The sequence below is a fragment of the Aspergillus affinis genome (genome assembly GCF_023601865.1).
Source record: "Aspergillus affinis strain CMG 70 chromosome Unknown NODE_64_length_189858_cov_85_443443, whole genome shotgun sequence".
Lineage (NCBI taxonomy): Eukaryota > Fungi > Ascomycota > Eurotiomycetes > Eurotiales > Aspergillaceae > Aspergillus > Aspergillus affinis.
This window is the reverse complement of record NW_026515845.1, coordinates 1-17,452: the sequence shown is the minus strand read 5'-3', so window position 1 is coordinate 17,452 and position 17,452 is coordinate 1. Positions and strand designations below refer to the sequence as shown.

At 47.8% G+C, this 17,452-nt stretch overlaps 4 protein-coding genes across 4 annotated transcripts; 2 read left to right on the top strand and 2 right to left on the bottom strand.

Annotated features, from left to right (window-relative positions):
* Window positions 1–1,602: 1,602 nt before the first annotated feature.
* Window positions 1,603–9,277, bottom strand: KD926_009142 (type I polyketide synthase; the record flags this gene model as incomplete). Its single annotated transcript, XM_053101749.1, has 2 exons — window positions 1,603–2,602; window positions 2,676–9,277. The coding sequence occupies 2 exons, from the start codon at window positions 9,275–9,277 to the stop codon at window positions 1,603–1,605; spliced, it is 7,602 nt and encodes a 2,533-aa protein (XP_052954653.1).
* Window positions 9,278–11,525: 2,248 nt separating this feature from the next.
* KD926_009141 (FAD-dependent oxidoreductase) lies at window positions 11,526–13,119 on the bottom strand (the record flags this gene model as incomplete). The annotated part of the gene is made up of 5 exons (XM_053101748.1): window positions 11,526–11,987; window positions 12,045–12,415; window positions 12,484–12,634; window positions 12,705–12,755; window positions 12,901–13,119. The coding sequence occupies 5 exons, from the start codon at window positions 13,117–13,119 to the stop codon at window positions 11,526–11,528; spliced, it is 1,254 nt and encodes a 417-aa protein (XP_052954652.1).
* A 372-nt stretch (window positions 13,120–13,491) lies between these two features.
* On the top strand, window positions 13,492–15,171 carry KD926_009140 (FAD-binding oxidoreductase; the record flags this gene model as incomplete). Its single annotated transcript, XM_053101747.1, has 4 exons — window positions 13,492–13,584; window positions 13,653–14,572; window positions 14,631–14,851; window positions 14,906–15,171. The coding sequence occupies 4 exons, from the start codon at window positions 13,492–13,494 to the stop codon at window positions 15,169–15,171; spliced, it is 1,500 nt and encodes a 499-aa protein (XP_052954651.1).
* A 522-nt stretch (window positions 15,172–15,693) lies between these two features.
* KD926_009139 (uncharacterized protein) lies at window positions 15,694–16,831 on the top strand (the record flags this gene model as incomplete). The annotated part of the gene is made up of 2 exons (XM_053101746.1): window positions 15,694–15,783; window positions 16,124–16,831. The coding sequence occupies 2 exons, from the start codon at window positions 15,694–15,696 to the stop codon at window positions 16,829–16,831; spliced, it is 798 nt and encodes a 265-aa protein (XP_052954650.1).
* Window positions 16,832–17,452: the final 621 nt, after the last annotated feature.

The following is a 17,452-nucleotide window of genomic DNA, read 5'->3' as shown; positions in this document are numbered from 1 at the left end:
CTGTGGAGCCCGAAAACCCCGGCATGCCACGAGGCCTTCACTCACTGAAAGGTGAAAATGGCCCAGGGATCGTTTTTCCGGTGATTTTGGAACGACTATCACTTCGTGATCTACGATGGATGGAAATAACATAGGTACATGAATCATCGTACACAGGCCTTTGTCGAGTACATCTATACTCATATTTATTTTCCCCAGCTCATAGTTTCCTGAAGATATTGCCATCCATGCGCAATTATCAAGCCTGCCGATGAAGGGAGTAGTGAGTAGTACCGCCAAAACGCGAAGACGCAAAGGGACTGAACTAGGTTGTACGGAGTAAGATCTAAATCCTGATGGATTTACAAGACACTGTTGAAACTTGAACCTTCCTTTCTAGGTTTGCTTCAACGAGGTGCATATAGTGCGGAGAAGACTGCTACTCCGTCCTCCGCATCAGCCATTCGGAGACCTCCCGAGTCATGATCCATGAAAGGGAACGACTGTCGGATAAACCCGCCAAGACGGCCCCTGTTCTACGGAGTACGGAGTACGGACTTGTAAGTTGTAACTACTTACTAGTGCGCCAACTTTCTGGTTTTTTCGACATGGTCCACCCAGTTGAATCAGGTCAGTCAACGTTCAGAGCACGGGTGAAAGGGGCTTTAAGGTATTGGCCTAGATAGTCGGGACTCGTGTTTGGGGATCGAGATTGACTGTCTACAGTTGTATTGAATCAAATGGCGCTGGTTAGAATTGAATCCGAGAATCAACGTACAATACTGGTCCAGTATGGCGGGTCAGCCATGTGGGTCAGGATAGGCTCTCGGAACGCATGTGGCTTACGGAGTGGCTTACGGAGTGCAGAAAGCTACCGGTAAAGTCCTCCTTAATGCGTCTTTAGAAAGATATCGCCCTGCTTTAGAAATGATTTTTGCCTTAGCTTCATCTCCAGGTATGATTGCTTACTGTTTAGCCTCTGAAATTTTGCCACCCCCAAGTAAGTCGGGGAGCATTCTTCCTTAGCGTATGAAAAGTGGGTATAAAATAAAATAGTGAATTTAAAAACAAGCCAAGGAATGAGCCAAGCAAGGCCCAGAGACATTTTGCGTGACAATACAACTCGAACTAGTCGGCATCCATCTGTGAGCCGTTCGGACTTTGAATACACTAGAAGTATTGTGAATCATGGAATGAAAAAAGCCCTAGTATCAAAGCTTTTCCATATTTCGCATCGATGTGCTATCGAGCGTTCTCCGGCTCCGTGTCTGGTCTGTAGATCCGTACCATAACAGGTATGAAGTCGTGTGATAAGTTATAATTCCTAATTGAAAATCCTCTGATGATTCTCCGGAGTAGTCCCAGCCCCCAAGAGTACCACAGAGTCAATGCCCCTACTTCATACTCCGTACCCCGATATAGAGCTCGGGCCTATTGTATACCCATAGCGTTCTGTAATAATGGAAATCGATTAATATCTTGTATTTGAACGAGAACCGTTTAATATAATTTTATACAAATATTACGAGCATATCACCTTCGGTAACGTAACGGATATCTAGTATTTCTTCCCAATAACAATTTGACATACACTAGATATTCAAAAACAAAGAGCTTGAGGGGTCATTCTCCATTTTGCTCAATTTTCTTCATTCCTTTCTCCCTCAAGGCGTGAGCATGCGGGAATTCACTAGCCGATAGATTCGAAACGGCAGCCACAGTGAGTTGCTCAATCGAGGCACCGCCCATAATTTGCAGTAAGGGTATATCCACCGCCAACTCTCTCGCAAACCAAGTTCTGAGATCAACCGCAACAAGAGAGTCAAGACCAAGATCGGTCAACTGTGTTCCGGGCGTAATGGGAACATCCGCTGCAAGACTGAATTTACTTCGTACTTTAGCAATCAATGCAGCAGAGACAATCTCTTGTACTTCCTCCATTCGCTTGGCAGACTCCAGGAGAACATTTATTGAGTCTGAAGCATTTGTCCCCAACAGCTGCGATGCAGCTTTGGATGCATAATCGATGAAATCCCACGTGAGAGTGTTCCCATACCAAAAGATATCCGGGTTCTCGGCTGGGTTGATCAACCGTATGCCGATTACGATCTCGGGATTTCGGTTCGACTTTGGATGGCCGGCGAGAATGGCTTCGGCGAACAGCTTGTGCAGATCGCGCTCAGATAGGAGGAGTGAACCTGTTGTCTTTTGGACATGTTCGACCCACCTGCTCCCCTTACGCGTTATATAGCCCACTCCACTGATGAGGCCGGGATGAACGATGCTGCCGACGAGACCGCTGGCTCGACGCCTGCGAATTAGTGATGATTGGAACCCCGTAGCAATGGAGTACGCGGTTTGTTTGAAGTTGCCGACAACGCCGGTTATGGAGCCAAAGAGGATGAAGAATTCTAGATTTGTGTTCGGTCCTGAAAGCTCGTCCAGGAGGAGGCTACCTTGGACTTTGGGTGCGAACGTGGCCTGCAAAACTTCCAGGGTTGTCTCTTCGAACAAATGATCTTCGAGAGAGAGGGCTCCATTTACCACTCCTCCTATTGGGGGGAATCGCTTTTGTTGGATACTGCGGTAGACTTGAATGACTGATTCCCGATCTGCAAGGTCCCTGTATTAAGTCACATGAATGTTAGCTTAATATATGGGAGTTGGGATAGGTAGCAAGCGGGAAGGGTATATACATGGACATTGATAACACCCGTGCTCCTTGTTGCGCCATCTCCTCGATCCATTGTGGGTCAATATTCGGGTTTCTACTCGTGAGAACAATATGCCGGGCCCCTTTGCTAACCATCCAGTAGCACAGGGACCGTCCAAGGTCTCCTGTCATGCCAGCTAGAAGATAGGTCTTGGTTCTAGATAATTCAATGAGGGATGTAGCAGGCTCAATTTGAGCCATTAGATGAGACGAGCTCGGCCTCCAGTCAAGCACTTGATCCGGATGAATAAGACATCCTGCAATAGAGTCAATGCTCACTAGCTCGTCCGGCCGTTTGCTGTCCAGCAGCCGAGCCGCCATGGCACAGGAACTCCTGAGAAGATTGTTAAGCTGTCCATCATCCGGATCGGGTGGGAGACATGGGGAGGATTGGTAGAGGCTTTTTAGACATTTTCTGATGGTAGTCCTTGGTAGTAGGTCCTCAATTCGGGCGAAGATGCCATCTGGTACTGGGTCTCTTTCGAAGGAGGCAGCAACAGACACATTCTGCGGCAATAGCCTCTCCAGCAAACGTGCTGACGTCCTCGGGTGTAAAAGCGTGGTATTCAGGGTTCTAGAAGCAGGGTTGCTGGTTGTAAACAACGGGGTGATATTCTTGCCCATTGCCTGGTTCCAGATTGCGTTGTGAAGGACTAGGCTAGCTTCATGAACGAGCAATGTAGAGTCCGGAGCGCTCTGATCCACGAGCCAGCCAGCTAACAAAACATCGGCGAGTGTCTTGAGGAATGCACCCCCTTGGCCCCGTTCAATCTCAGGCAATATTTCATCGGGAACCTGACACGTCCAGGCTGTTGGGATCTGTATGCGGTTTTCATGTCGGTCAGTTAAAGCAACCAGCAGAACACCCGTATTTTCTTCTTCCCCGATGAGCAGATGGAGTAAACTGTCCTCTATAGGTATTGCCCTGACAGTTGAATACAGAGCACGCACGCGGACAGACCCCTTCCTTTCCTGAGCTACAGGCCCATGTTGTCGTTCCCCCACATGCAGCTCATAGCGATCTTCTGTAACAGGAGCGACACGTAAAATTGAGCGTGGGTCCGTTGGTTCAACCTTTTTGGATACGTAACTCCTTGCCGAGAGATAACGTTGGTTCATGGCTTCCTCATTTCGAAGACGGCAAATCTGCATAGTGCCATTCTTGAAGTATAGCTCGTGTTCGGTCACATAAACATGGCTAGGCAAGGTATGATCATTGACATTTTTAGTATAGACCAAGCGCATGAGAGTGGTAGTTAGCAGCTCTACTTCGTCAGAAGCTGGGCTTTCAATATTGAGATACTGGTGGAGGGAGTCCTTGCGCTCGTACGCAAGTGATCTCAGCCACCCTTTGCTCATTCCCAGGTATGGGCATTCGCTCTCTGCGCCAGACGTCACCCAAAGAAGCTTTTTCGTGACGGGAATTAGTTGTTGAAGCGCTTGGAGGCGGGATCGAGTGAGATCTTTGAAGCACGGCCTGTCCATATCGACCAGGCTTAACACCGTTAACTGGGATGCATCATCTAAGGCCAGTAACTCGAGCGTAGGTGCCGCAATAATTTTGCAAAAGCGAGGTTTCAAAATATCGGAGATTCGACTAACAAGAGATGATGTTCTTCTTGTCGAACCACCGACAATAAGCAGATCATTCGCCTGCTGGAAGAGAGATTCGTGAAGAGGTGTCGCTAAGGGCTCACGAAGTAGACGAATTTGATCATCAACAGCCTGTGAGATAATAACGTCATATAAACAGAGTTTAGGATCCCCGAGACCATCACGCAAATCAACCCCCCCGAATCCTGTCTGTCGCAAGACCTTCTCCCAGCTTGGAATGTCGAGCATGGGACCCCAGACACGGCCATCCTCTTCACCAGCCCACCATCCCTCAATTCCACCCATGAGGAACGTAGTACGAATGGCATTGGTATTCGTGATCTCTAGCATAAATAGATACCCGCCGGGTTTGAGCAAGCGACGCACATGGGTCATCGTCTCAGTCATCGATCTCGTGGCATGGAGGCAATTGGCCGCAACAACTAGGTCGTAGGCGCCTTCCTTGAAATTCTGATGAGTAGGGTCGAGCTCAATGTTCAACGGCGAGAAGATAAAGCGGTCTGCATGTGCTGAGAAGTCAGACTTTGCCTCCTCGAAAAAGGCCACGGAGATGTCAGTGAAGGTATACGAGTGATAGGAGCGACCGATATTTTCCAGGATGGAATGGGTGGCGGAGCCTGTCCCAGCTCCAATCTCCAGGATTTTCATCCGTGGGAATCGGAAGGCAACCTGCCCGACAAGCTCGCCCAACCGGGAATTCATGATCCCCATTTCCATATCATGTCGATAGAATCGGGTGAGGATGTCATCCTTCCGAAGCTCTTCTAAGATCGAGGTTTCGCCTCGGAAGAAGCGGTACAAATTTGGCCCAACCACATTGGCGGCCTCGTCCATAATGGTCCCCGAAGTAATCGATAACAAGTGATCAAACTCCTCTTGCGTGGTGGATAGCCATTTCGCCGGCAAAATGGAGTGTTGCCCAGTTTCAGTCACAGACAGTATGTGATCGATCCATCTGGCCAGCCGGGAACGATGCCGGTCAAAGTTTCGTCGGTCATCTTGGGTCAAAAGGGCTTGAGCTCGCTTAATATATACCAGTGCAATTCGTTCCGCCACTAGTGCCTCAGTAGAGAATCCCACAGGCTCCGGGTAGGACGTTGATTCCGGTGTCAAAGGACCCCAGACAAGCTCAGAGAAAAGGAGACGCTTTTTATGAGGCTGGAGCAAAGGGGAAATCTTGATGCCTTCCATTTGAATGATTCCTGATCTCTCCTTCGTGAAAATTCCCACGTCTCCAGAAATGTCATGTGCATCGAGATTTGTAATGACAGCATCGGAGAGGAGTGTATCATCACCAGCTACGCCGCAAGCGACGGCAGGATTCACGATAATTGACTTGATTTGAGTTGGGACGAGAATAGTATAAAGCTCGCCGTCACCTGGAGATCCAAGGGCACCAAACACAGTCTGCAAGGCACAATCCAAGACTGCAGGGTGCAATAGAAACCTGTGGCTTGGATGACGGACATTTTTTACCTCGCCACGGGATATGTCTTTTGCCCTTGACAACCAACAGACACCTTGGAAATGACCGGTGTAGCCATATCCAATCTTGGATAGGAATTGATAGAAGTCATTTATATTGATAGAAGCCATTTTAATGGAAGCTGCTGGGTCATTCAACGGTGTCAATATGTCAGGTTCAGACTCGCCCCACGTCACCGTCAATCTACCGGAGACACGCATCTGCATCTTATCACCTGTGCTAGCATGAATATAAAATTTGGCAACCGTGGTTTTGTCATTGACAGTCGCATTGCAAATTCTGAAAAGCGTCTCAACGCCAGCGTATTCATCATCGGGGAAAACAATGGCTTGATGGATGATGAAATCGTCAAGTTTAATCAGCTGCAAAGCACGACTGCTGAGTAGACGAGAAGCCTCAATGGCCATGACAACATATCCTGTCGTCGGGAACACAATCTGCGATTGAATTTGGTGCCCACGGAGCCACTCCAGGTTCTTCTGTCTCAGATAGTGGCGCCAGCGCCATTCTCCATCGGCACTCTCCGGCTCCAGCGTGCCGAGAAGCGGATGTGGAATACCACGGTGTCGTAGGTGACGAGCCAATATGCGCGATTCGAAGAGATATGATCTCGTGTGATCGAATGGATAGGTGGGGAGTCCTTTTAGGGGATTTGGTTGATTCGGCAATTGGGATGTGCTATCAAATAGTCGGAGATAGCTCGTCAAATCAACCGCCCCAGGTCCTAGAGCACACCAGATAGATCCGACAACGGAGGCTAAAGCCTGTAGGCCGCTCGAGTTGCGACTACAAGGGGCCAGGTAGGGAGTATCTGGCGCTGAAGGGAATAGTTCTGCGATGATCTGTCGCACTGGTCCCTTGAGGGCATGGTGTGGCCCGACTTCCACAATAAGATCGGGCGGAGCGTCGTTCATGGAAAGCGCGTTTGAGACGGCCTGGTAGAACATGACGGGATTCACCATATTGTCGTTCCAATACTCGGCAGTCAGAGGAGACGTTTGATTGATCACGTCCGTACTAATTCCCGGGTAAACACTAGAGTACCAGTCTGTACCGATTGCAGGTTGAGGCTTGATACCGCACTCCTCTAATGCCCTCAGATACGGCCCCGAGCAAGGATACATGTGATGGGAGTGATATGCCGTATTCACCCGAAGCAGACGACAGAATCTCTCTCCATCATTTAGCATTTTCTCCAAACTCTGAATGGCATCGAAATCGCCAGATAACGTCACAAGTGATGGCGTATTGCTTGCAGCAAGCGTGACCCTGCCATCAAAGCCTGCACAAAGAGCCACGGCTTTGTCTGCAGAAAGTCCTGCAGCGAGCATTGCACCTGGCTGACCATTTTTTGCGCCAGACATAGACGTCACAAAGCCTCGCAAATGTGCAACTCTAATAGCATCCGTAGAGGTTAAGACTCCTGCAGCATAGGCAGCGGCAATCTCGCCAGAGGAGTGGCCAACCACGGATGCAAATGAGACCCCAATACTCTTCAAAAAATTCACAAGAACGATTTGAAGGGCAGTGCAGAGTGGCTGCGATAGTCTGGAATCCCCCAATGCAGCGGTAGGGTCGGACAGTTCTTCAATAATAGAGAAAGGCGGCCTGTACTTTGCTGGAAGCGTATCCAAGCCATTTTGCATTTCATCCAACCATCTTCGCGCTTCTGGGGAAATTTCAATCAGGTCCCATCCCATCATAGCCCACTGGGCACCCTGTCCAGTAAAGACTCCTAGTACTTGCGGCTGCCTAGGAGATCGGCGAGTGCTGACCCGTACGGACTTTCCCGTGCGTATTGCATCAATCTCATCTTCTATCTGAACGCGGAGGGCGTCTATGCTAGAAGCCCAGATGCTCATCCTAAATTTTAAGGCTGAGCGATGAAGAAGAAGAGATTTTGCAAAATTGACAAGATCCACGGTAGGGGTTTCGTTCAGATATTTGATGTAGCAGCGCAGAACAGCAACAAGGGACCGCTCTGAAGCCGCTGAGAACACAAATGGAATAACTGGAACATGTGGTGTAATGGGGCAGGGAATCGCCTTTTTGGTGATTCTGTTTTGACTGGAATCAGGCCCGTAGCTTTCAAGTATTGCATGAGCATTTGAACCGCCGAATCCAAATGAATTGACTGACACTCGACGTGGCACACCCGGGGGCAAGGACGGCCACGGCGTCAGTTTGGTAACCAAGTTCAAGTGTTGTGCGAATGGCTCCAATTCGGGATTCAATTTATTGAATAAGAGGTTCGGCACAATGTAGCCATTTTGCAGGCTTAAACATGCCTTCATGACACCCGCTAGCCCGGCAGTGCCTTCGGTGTGACCAATGACAGTTTTGATAGAGCCAACCAGCAGGATTTCATCTTGATTAGAAGACCTCTTATCTGAACCCTCCGTCTTGGGTGTATCAGGAAGGAAACCATTACTGTTATCAACAGCAGTATCCAGAGTAGGAGACCCAAAGAAAGCATGATGAATAGCCGACGCCTCTTGGGGGTCTCCAGCAAGAGTGCCTGTGCCATGGGCCTCAAAGTACTGGCAACGATCCTCGTATCGCAATGGATTGAGGCCCGCACGCGCGTAAGTATCTTTGATGAGCTGCAGCTGAGACACACTTGAAGGCATCGTCAGCCCCATCGTCCGTCCGTCTTGGTTGGTTGCTGTTGCTCTGATAATGCATTCAACAGAGTCACCATCCGCCAAGGCGTCGCGCAGCCTTTTCAAGACTATGGAAATCACTCCTTCCCCCCGAGCGTAGCCATCTGCCTCTGCATCCCACATTCGACTCTTCCCTGTTGGAGAAAGCATCTGGATTTTGGTTGTGGAGACGAATATGTTGGGCGCTTGAATGAGGTTTGTGCCTGCTGCGAGGGCCAGAGAGCATTCCTGCTGCTGCAAAGCGGTAACTGCATGGTGTAAAGCAACCATACTTGACGAACACGCAGTATCGACGACAATCGACGGGCCATGCCAGTCAAAGAAGTAGGAGACGCGGTTTGCAATGATACTTCGTGCGGCTCCCGTGGCCATGTACTGAGGAAGGTTCTTGTAGTCTACTGAAAGCAGCTCTCCCCAGTCGTTGCTCATGACTCCGCAGAAAATACCAGTAGATGAGCCCTGGAGAGTATCCAGGCGAAGACCTGCAGCTTCCAAGGACTCGTACACAGTCTCCAACAGCTGTCTCTGCTGCGGATCAATGCTTTCCGCCTCGGCAGCGGAGATATTGAAAAAGGACGCGTCGAATGGATGGGGGTCGTCGGAGAGATAGTAGGCTTCTTTGGTATTGGTTGTGCCTGGGTAGCTAGGGTCTTCATGATAGAAGGAATTCATGTCAAATCGAGAGCTTGGGGCCTGGGATGCCACTACCCGTGGACTCTTGAGTAGGTCCCAGAGGCGAGAAGGGGATGAAGCCCCCCCTGGCAATCGGCATCCGGTGCCAATGATGGCAATGGGCTCACCGGCCAAGGCTCTGGTTAACATGATATCGAAATTTCCTTCTCCCAGGTAATGTAACAAGATGATTTATGTCAGTGTAGTTTGATTCTGCTAGTTCATAACTCTTGGTCTCGTATACAACCTGATTTCCGAATGGTGGCCTGGCGCTTTATGAACAGAATTCGGGCCCTTCTTGCTCATGCCGCTGAACTTGCCAGACAACCACTATTGGTCAAACTAGGATATCAAGCTGAATCCTTAAACTTTTAAGGAGCCACTTTTGGAGCGTACAGAATCAGAGTCCGAGATAGAGCATCTAGGCCTTCGTGTTCGGTAAACATTAGGTTATTTATGAATGAAGGACCTCATGACCTTCTGCAGCCATCCAAGGGTACCAGATATGGTTGATTTCAAAAGCCTTTGCGGAATAGATTAGCAAGGATGAGCAAGAGGTCCAACACACACACACACACACACACACACACACACACACACACACACACACTTTTGTTAACCTCCGTTCTACTTACCTGAATTGGACCCTGCCAACTATGACCGCATGGAAAGCTAACTGGCAAGCCATGATAAACTAAGACACGAGTAATGTTGACCTAAGTAAACCAAATCCCGGATTTCAGGATGGACTGCATCGGCTTTCATACAGGCTTGGTTGTTCCTACAGGCTCATTGCATGATTATCTTCCGTTCAGCTCATCTGCACTCACAGCAGGGAAGCTATGGAAAGTACATCCAGAATATAGGATATTGAGATGCTGTGTAATCTCGTGTTTGAACTTGTGCTCGTAAAAGGAGCTGAATTTAATCCAAGGCATATTCTTTTCACCAACCTTTCTCTTCAATTTCTGGTCATCCAAATATACCACAATCAAAACAGCAAAGAAAATCACAAACTCAGCGCAGTTCTTGTTCTCGTCCAAATCAAATCATCAGCTAATTTCTAATTTCCATCATGATCCACCCAGTGATTCTCATCCGATACACATTATTACTTTTTCTAGCACCACTTGCCTTCTATACGGTGTGGATAGCCACCATCCAAAAGGGTCTCTCCGAGTTTTGGAATGAGGCCTATGTGACTGGGGAGCTTGCCGGAAGTCCAGATGCCACTTTATTAAAACTGTCTACCGGGGTTTGGGTCTTAAACAGGGGTATAGGGGCCATTGTACTGTCCTTCTGGCACATTTGCAGCGGTCAGAATCCATCTTTGTCATTGCTGGCAATGCCTTTTGCCGCTGCAAACGGTATATCATATGTCCTCTTGGCGCTGGAAGCCAGGAGAACAAAGTCCCTAGCGAGTGTGGCATGGAGGTTCGTTACGTATCCGACCTACCCTCTTTTATCTATGTGGCTAACCAAACTTGGTGGCTTGCTCATCAGACTTGGATGGTTTTGGGTCCTCCAGTTTTTCTACTCCCAGGCTTTGCTTCTGCCCATCTACCTTGGAATCACCCTGTCATCCGCGCGAAAAGATGCACGCTTCCACTCCATCCCTTACCTGAAGACTTGCTTGATCATAGGATACTACTTCTTTGCATTCCTGCTGGCCCTTCCCACGCCTTCCATAATATCACACCATTCCAAGCAGATCTTATTAATCACCGTTATAGGATGGTCATTGTGGATGATCCTCTTGCTCCTAACGGGATCGTACATCCACTCCAAGGTCAACGGCGTTGAAAAAGCTCCAAATTCAATCCAGGCGACTAAGTCCGGAAGAGACCGTCAGTCACTCTACATTTTTGCATTAACAACTGCAGCAATAACTCATATCGGCTCCCTTGTTCTTCCATTGTTACACAGGCCGCCTTGCGATGGCTGCGTTGACGACTTGCGCCCTGGGAATGTATATATCCCTTCACTCCCTTGGTCATTCGCGAAGTTTCCGACGATGACAGATGGGATTATCAGTTTTTTCCAATGGGATTACTTGATTGCAAGTCTCGCATTGCTTCTATGGGCTGTTGCAGTTTATATCAGAGACTATGGTAACAAGTCTATCAATTTCCGTCGGCTGGCTTTCGAAGTGGCGACTCTCTCGACAATTGTTTCTCCTTCTGGTGCGGCGGTTATGTTTATTTGGAGATTGGATAGGAGACTTTCTACAGAAGCGAAGATTGAATAGATATGGGATCGTCTCTATTTTCTAACTATTCATTTTGAACTGTTCGAAGAGGCAGATAGTATGTTGAATTAGTTATCCGTTTATCTCTGTTATAAATTGCAGATGGATGAGACAAAATTAGCTAGCCAAATTTGTTGAAATAAGAACTGTTCAAATACCAGATGATCGAGCTCGCAGAGAAAATGAAACAGCATATGCCACAATAATAATGAGCACCACACATATAATTGTAATCTGCGTTATACCAGGACTTTCAGACGGTGTCTCCCATCCGTCCCTACATAGAGCCTGCAATGGAACATAGTCCAAGAATGGTGCTTCGACAATTATTTTGCCAAAGGTCCGAGAAGCAGCATTCGGGGTGTATGGATAAACATATCGCCCGATGAACTTGGTCATCCAATTGCGGCGAGTGTGCGTGCGTGTTGCCGATCGAGAGATAGCATGGAGCACTCGAAGGCGTTTCCTTTGATTCTGAGCGTAACCCTGCAACAGGTTGTTCATATGATCTTCCGATATTTCCGGCATGCGGCTGATCTTACGAACGATATTTGCAAGAGCAGCTGCACCCTCGATAGCCGTATTTGCCCCCTGTGCAATGTTCGGCGTCATCTTTGACGTCTAGTCAGTCATGGGTCTAGACACGGATTGTAGGGAACAATCACCTACCTTGCTAACACTATCTCCAACGCACACGATTCGTCCGTAGTGCCACGTGTCGAGAAGGCCTTCTTGGAGCAATGTGGTTGAATATCTGGGAGTCCTGATCCATAGATCTCTGAATCTAACATCCCTGTAAATGGTCAGGTCTGCAGCGGCTTGGCCCATGGTCTGGACCTCCGCGTTCGACAACAGAGCTGAATCTGGTAAAATGTAACCCCTGTCGAGTTTCTTGATAAGGGCCCAGCCGATGGATGCATCCTTGCTCGGGAAGACGAGAATGGATTTATTGTCGTAACAGGAAATGATTTGATCCCCTGGGTTGATCCCGTCCACTGGTCGTGATATCCCGAACAAGCAAACGTATTCAGCGCGGAGCACTAGATTGAATTCTGTCAGCCCTCGTGTCACTGGTTTGGGGCTTGAGAGATATTATTTAGCCACATACCATGCATTTCTTTTTCGGTAACTAGACCTGCATCAACGGAGTTTGCCACATGCCACATCTGCGAGCGTGTTACACTATGAACCCCATCAGCGCCAACAACCAAATCACCGTTGAATCTCGTTCTTGAATCAGTAAAGACAGAAACACCATCCTGGTGATGTCGAATTTTCGCCACTTTGTGCGAAGTCTTGACCCTGTTTTTGTCTCGTAAAGTGTTATACAGAGTTTCGATCAATTGCTGTCGAGTGAGCACCGAGAGCGGATAGCCGAATCTAATAGTGACACATCGTTAGCCAGGCCTTCTAAGTTTTGGATACTAGATGGGATAGTCGGAAGAGCTTTCCTTTCCTGAATTGCTACAGGGAAACCATCACTAAAGACAAATCCATCGGGAAACGTCATGTGGGCGACTTTTACCGGGCACGCCACACCCTGCAATTGATGGTAGATCCCCAGCTGATCGAGAATACGATAGCCATTTGGCATCAGACCGACCGATCCTCCAATAGTTGCGAGTAGATCGTGATGTTTTTCGAGCACGATGAAATCGACGTTTGCTAACTCGAGGCAATGTGCTAATGTGAGACCGGCAATTGAGCCACCGATGATGATGACTTTGAATCTGGGCTTCTCCATTGAAGCTTTCTCGGTTGGCCTAGGGATAGAGATGATCTGGGTCTGGTAGGCGAACTGTCTGGATTATTGCGGTGACGGCGGTAGAAATAAATAGGCAATTTGTTTGAAAGACCTGGCAGCTCCTCCACGTGTACTCATAGAAGAAAGAGGCAACTAGTGCGACAGACCTGCAGGTCAGCAGCGACTTCTCAGCAGGGCCTCGAAAACTTTCCAGAGGGAATTATTTTCTCAATTACTTTTTGATTCCTTTCTTAGGGTTTTGGGCTCACCGACACAGCTGCATTCCCCTTCGCAAAAGCATCCACGGAAAGTTCTAGACATCACTTTGTTGTTTAGTCGAAACAATTTACCATCATGTCTTATCGACTTTTTATGACCAAACTCCAGTCTGCTCTTGCAGTCCTCCTGCTAAGCACTCTTGCAAACTTTACATTTAGCAGGATTGAAAGAACTCCTGAACTATGTGTATGTCAATATGGACCTTACAGTGGACGCAACCAGCAGTCTAATTGAACTTCAAACTCGGCACGCAGTGTGCAGATCTTCATGCAAGTGATATCAGCGGTAGAATAGCTTTCCCCAATACCATAACATACAATGAGTCTATCAACTCATACTTTGCCGTTAATGCTCGACTTCACCCGACCTGTATTGTTCAACCACTCTCCACACATGATGTCTCCGTGGCTATGCAGATTTTGGGGAGCTCCAGACGCTGTCAATTTGCCATCCGTAGCGGTGGTCACTCTACCTCAGTTGGTGGTTTGAATATCCAACCCGGTATCACCATCGACCTATCATTAATGAATCGCACCACGTACAGCCCAAGCACAGGGACTGCGTCCATTCAGCCCGGAGCTCGGTGGTCATCAGTATACAACACGCTGTTAGAACACGCTGTCATGGTTCCAGGTGGCCGCACTGCCTCTGTCGGCGTTGGAGGGTTTCTCATCGGGGGTGGAAATTCCTTCTATGCCGCTCAAGTTGGTATTGCGTGCGACAATGTTGAAGAATATGAGGTTGTTTTAGCGAGTGGAGAGATTGTAACAGCAAATCGGCATATAAACACCGACTTATTCAAAGCGCTCAAAGGGGGCTCCAGCAATTTCGGCATAGTGACAAGGTTTGAAGTCGCTGCATTTCCATCTCAGAACCTATGGGGTGGGAACGTCATCCATGATTACAATCCATCAACGCTCCAGCAATATATACCTGCCGCTATCAGCTTTACGAAAAACATTCCTAAAGACCCCTATGCCTCCTGGGTGGGATTCGTGGCCTATAACTTCAGCACTGACCGGACCGGTATCATTTCCTCGTTGGCTTACACAAGACCAGTAGAGCGCCCTTACGCATTCCGCGATTTCTATATGATTCCGAATATCACCGATACGTTGCGTCTCTCAAAAATAGTAGATTTAACAACTGAAAATTTATTCCCTTCAGGTTATCGGTAAGCTCAAATGTACTTCTCGCTTGGCTGGCTATGGCCAACTGTCAAATTTTCGCAGGAACGTCGTCCAAACGGGAACCTATCTCAACAGAGAAGAAGTTCTTCAAAAGGCCGTCGACATCCTTACCCACCAAGTTCAGGAAGCCAGGTCTCTGGCTCGGAGTCGGGACTTTAACCTTTATCTTATTGTTCAACCATGGGATCCCTTGTTCTGGAAGGACAGTGAAACCAAAGGTGGGAACGTGCTCGGGCTAGAGCGGTTTGATCAGGCCATGTTCAGTATGCTATAGCCATCGCCTTTTGCTTCACTGGGTCATAGCTGACAAATAATAGATATTCTCTGGGACTACAGTTGGGACAACGAGTCAGATGATAATCTCTTCTATTCCCTTGCCGAGTCCGCGAGGGTAGAGCTGGATGAATACGCCAAGTCAAGAGACGCGTATAATGAATACATCTATATGAATTATGCCGGTAGCAACCAGAACCCGATTCATGGATATGGACCGAAAAACTTGGCGTTTGTGCGGCAGGTGGGAAGGAAATATGATCCGAAAGGTGTTTTTCAGAAACAGGTTCCGGGGGGCTTTAAGCTTTGATGGATACGAGGATTGGACGAACCAGTCCATATATTATCTATATCAACTGTGAGTAGAACGATTCCCAGGGGCTTTTTCCTTTTTCCATTTCTTTTTCCGGTTTTTTTTTTTTTTTTTTTTTTTTTTTTTTTTGCTATTCTACATGCATACTATCTCGATGGAATCTATCTATAGTAGAAATTGACGGGGAGAGGAGAGAAAAAAGAAAGAAAAAGCAAATAATCTGGCTACCTGGACAAGCCATGTGTCGTCTACCCTACAGCAAAAATTGCCTTTTTTTTCGGCAGGATCCTAAGCCAAATATGCAGTGTGATTAATGTGTCACCTACCATACGAACAATCGTGAATCCAGCTCGGAAAGCCCAGGAACTGAGCTACGTAGAGGAGTGATTTATCGTAGTACTTCGTCAAACCCCTAAATGTTATATAAATGGACATTATCGTGATCCGTGTCCCCATTTTAAGATTCCTGTGGTCATTTTATTCTTATCCTAATCAGTAAATACTATTATGATCCATAAGATGAACCTCGCCCTCAGCGTAGGGTTTCTGCATCTATTCTATGCCTTGGCGTATGTCTTCATCCCCGACGACTGTGAAGCAATAACCGATGTAAGCGGCCCTCTTCCTGCCCGGTAAATGATTTCCATCAAAACTCAAGCCTTGTTCTATATAGGCCCGACTCCCGGTGCTATACAACATCTCTGCAACTCAAAAACTTCCATACAGCGAGGCCCCTTTCTCCAGCTTCGCGGGATACTCCTTCATTACAGCCTCCACCGGCGATCAATATTTCCTCACCACTGGAATTATAGCCTCCGAATCCATATCTGGCTACGGGAGCTCTATTCTAGACCTTCACAGCCTTCGGCATTATTCTTATTCCCAGTCAACATCCATTAAGAATGAGGAGCTTCTAGACTTCAACTTTTCCAAACCCAACTATCACTAGTCCAGCGTGACCCCAGATAACTTGAACATAGTCATCCGAAGCACCCAGGAGAATGTCACCTTCGATCTGACCCTCCACGCCACTTCCCGCGCACTCTACTACGGCGGCGGCGGCGCATATGCGTATCTCAACGACCCTACATATAACTGGGCACTCCCCGCGTGCGAAACCTCAGGAAACATTTCCCTCCCTCGGTCATCCTCCAGCGGAGCGCTCGAAACAATCAGCATTAACTCCTCCGCCTCATTCACCTGGTACGACCGCATGTGGGGCGCCCCGGCCCTCCTAAACAAGAACTCAACTTACTTCAACCTCTTCTTCGACAACAGTGAGCTGTTTCTCAGCACGTATGCGGTATCTAGAGTAGACCCGCCACTAAGGTCACTGAGCAGCAACATCCGCAGACGCAATGAGAGTGTGCATGTGTTCGCTCCTCTGGATATATTCACACCCGACGCACACGAGATCTGGACATCCCCGCGAACAGGGCAGATCTACCCTCAAAAATGGAAACTGGGAATCGAATCAAGGGGGATATTGGAAATTCAAAGTGTTTCCGGGGATCAAGAGACTGTGAGTCCAGGCTGGTACGGGACGACCTATCTTGGCTTTGTCACGTTTACTGGGGTGTTTGATGAGCAAGAGGTGACAGGGTTTGGTGCCGTTGAGATGAGATATGTTTTGCCTTTGCCACAGGTTAGCCAGTAGTAGGCTGCGTCACTATCCGCATTATCGTACGATAGTTATCGATCGATCGTATCCAAGTGCCGATAACGATAGATTTTCATTATCGATTATCCGCAGCGGACACGATACTATAATTTTTCTTGAGCTCAGCGGATATCATACGATATCCGTCGGATCATAAACATTACAAACAGCCCAAGACTCGTGATCTCGTGGAGCCTGCATAGATTATGCAGTTTTTCTGGTATTTTTTGTGTATCTGCATGGTATAACATGATCGAAAAATCGAGGACTTTGGGTGCAGTTTCATTATTTAATACTTAGCAACCTGTACACTCTTTGATATTAATATGAAGGTAACCTGAGGGGCACTGCATTCAACTAATTTATATAATTTTGACTATTTATATCAGATTTTTTTTTTATCTCAAAGCCATTCGGCATCTTTGGCCTCTTCCGAATCCTCCTCGATCGCCCCTGCGTAGCCTCCTCAGTTAGCATTTCAGGAAGAGGAAGGCTACCATCATCACTGTCTTGAGACTCAATAGCCTCATGTGATCTCTTACTGTTGGAACGATGTTATCAACCAGACCAGAGAGGTGGAGTATCTTGACCTAATCCACATACCGCACAGCACCTTGC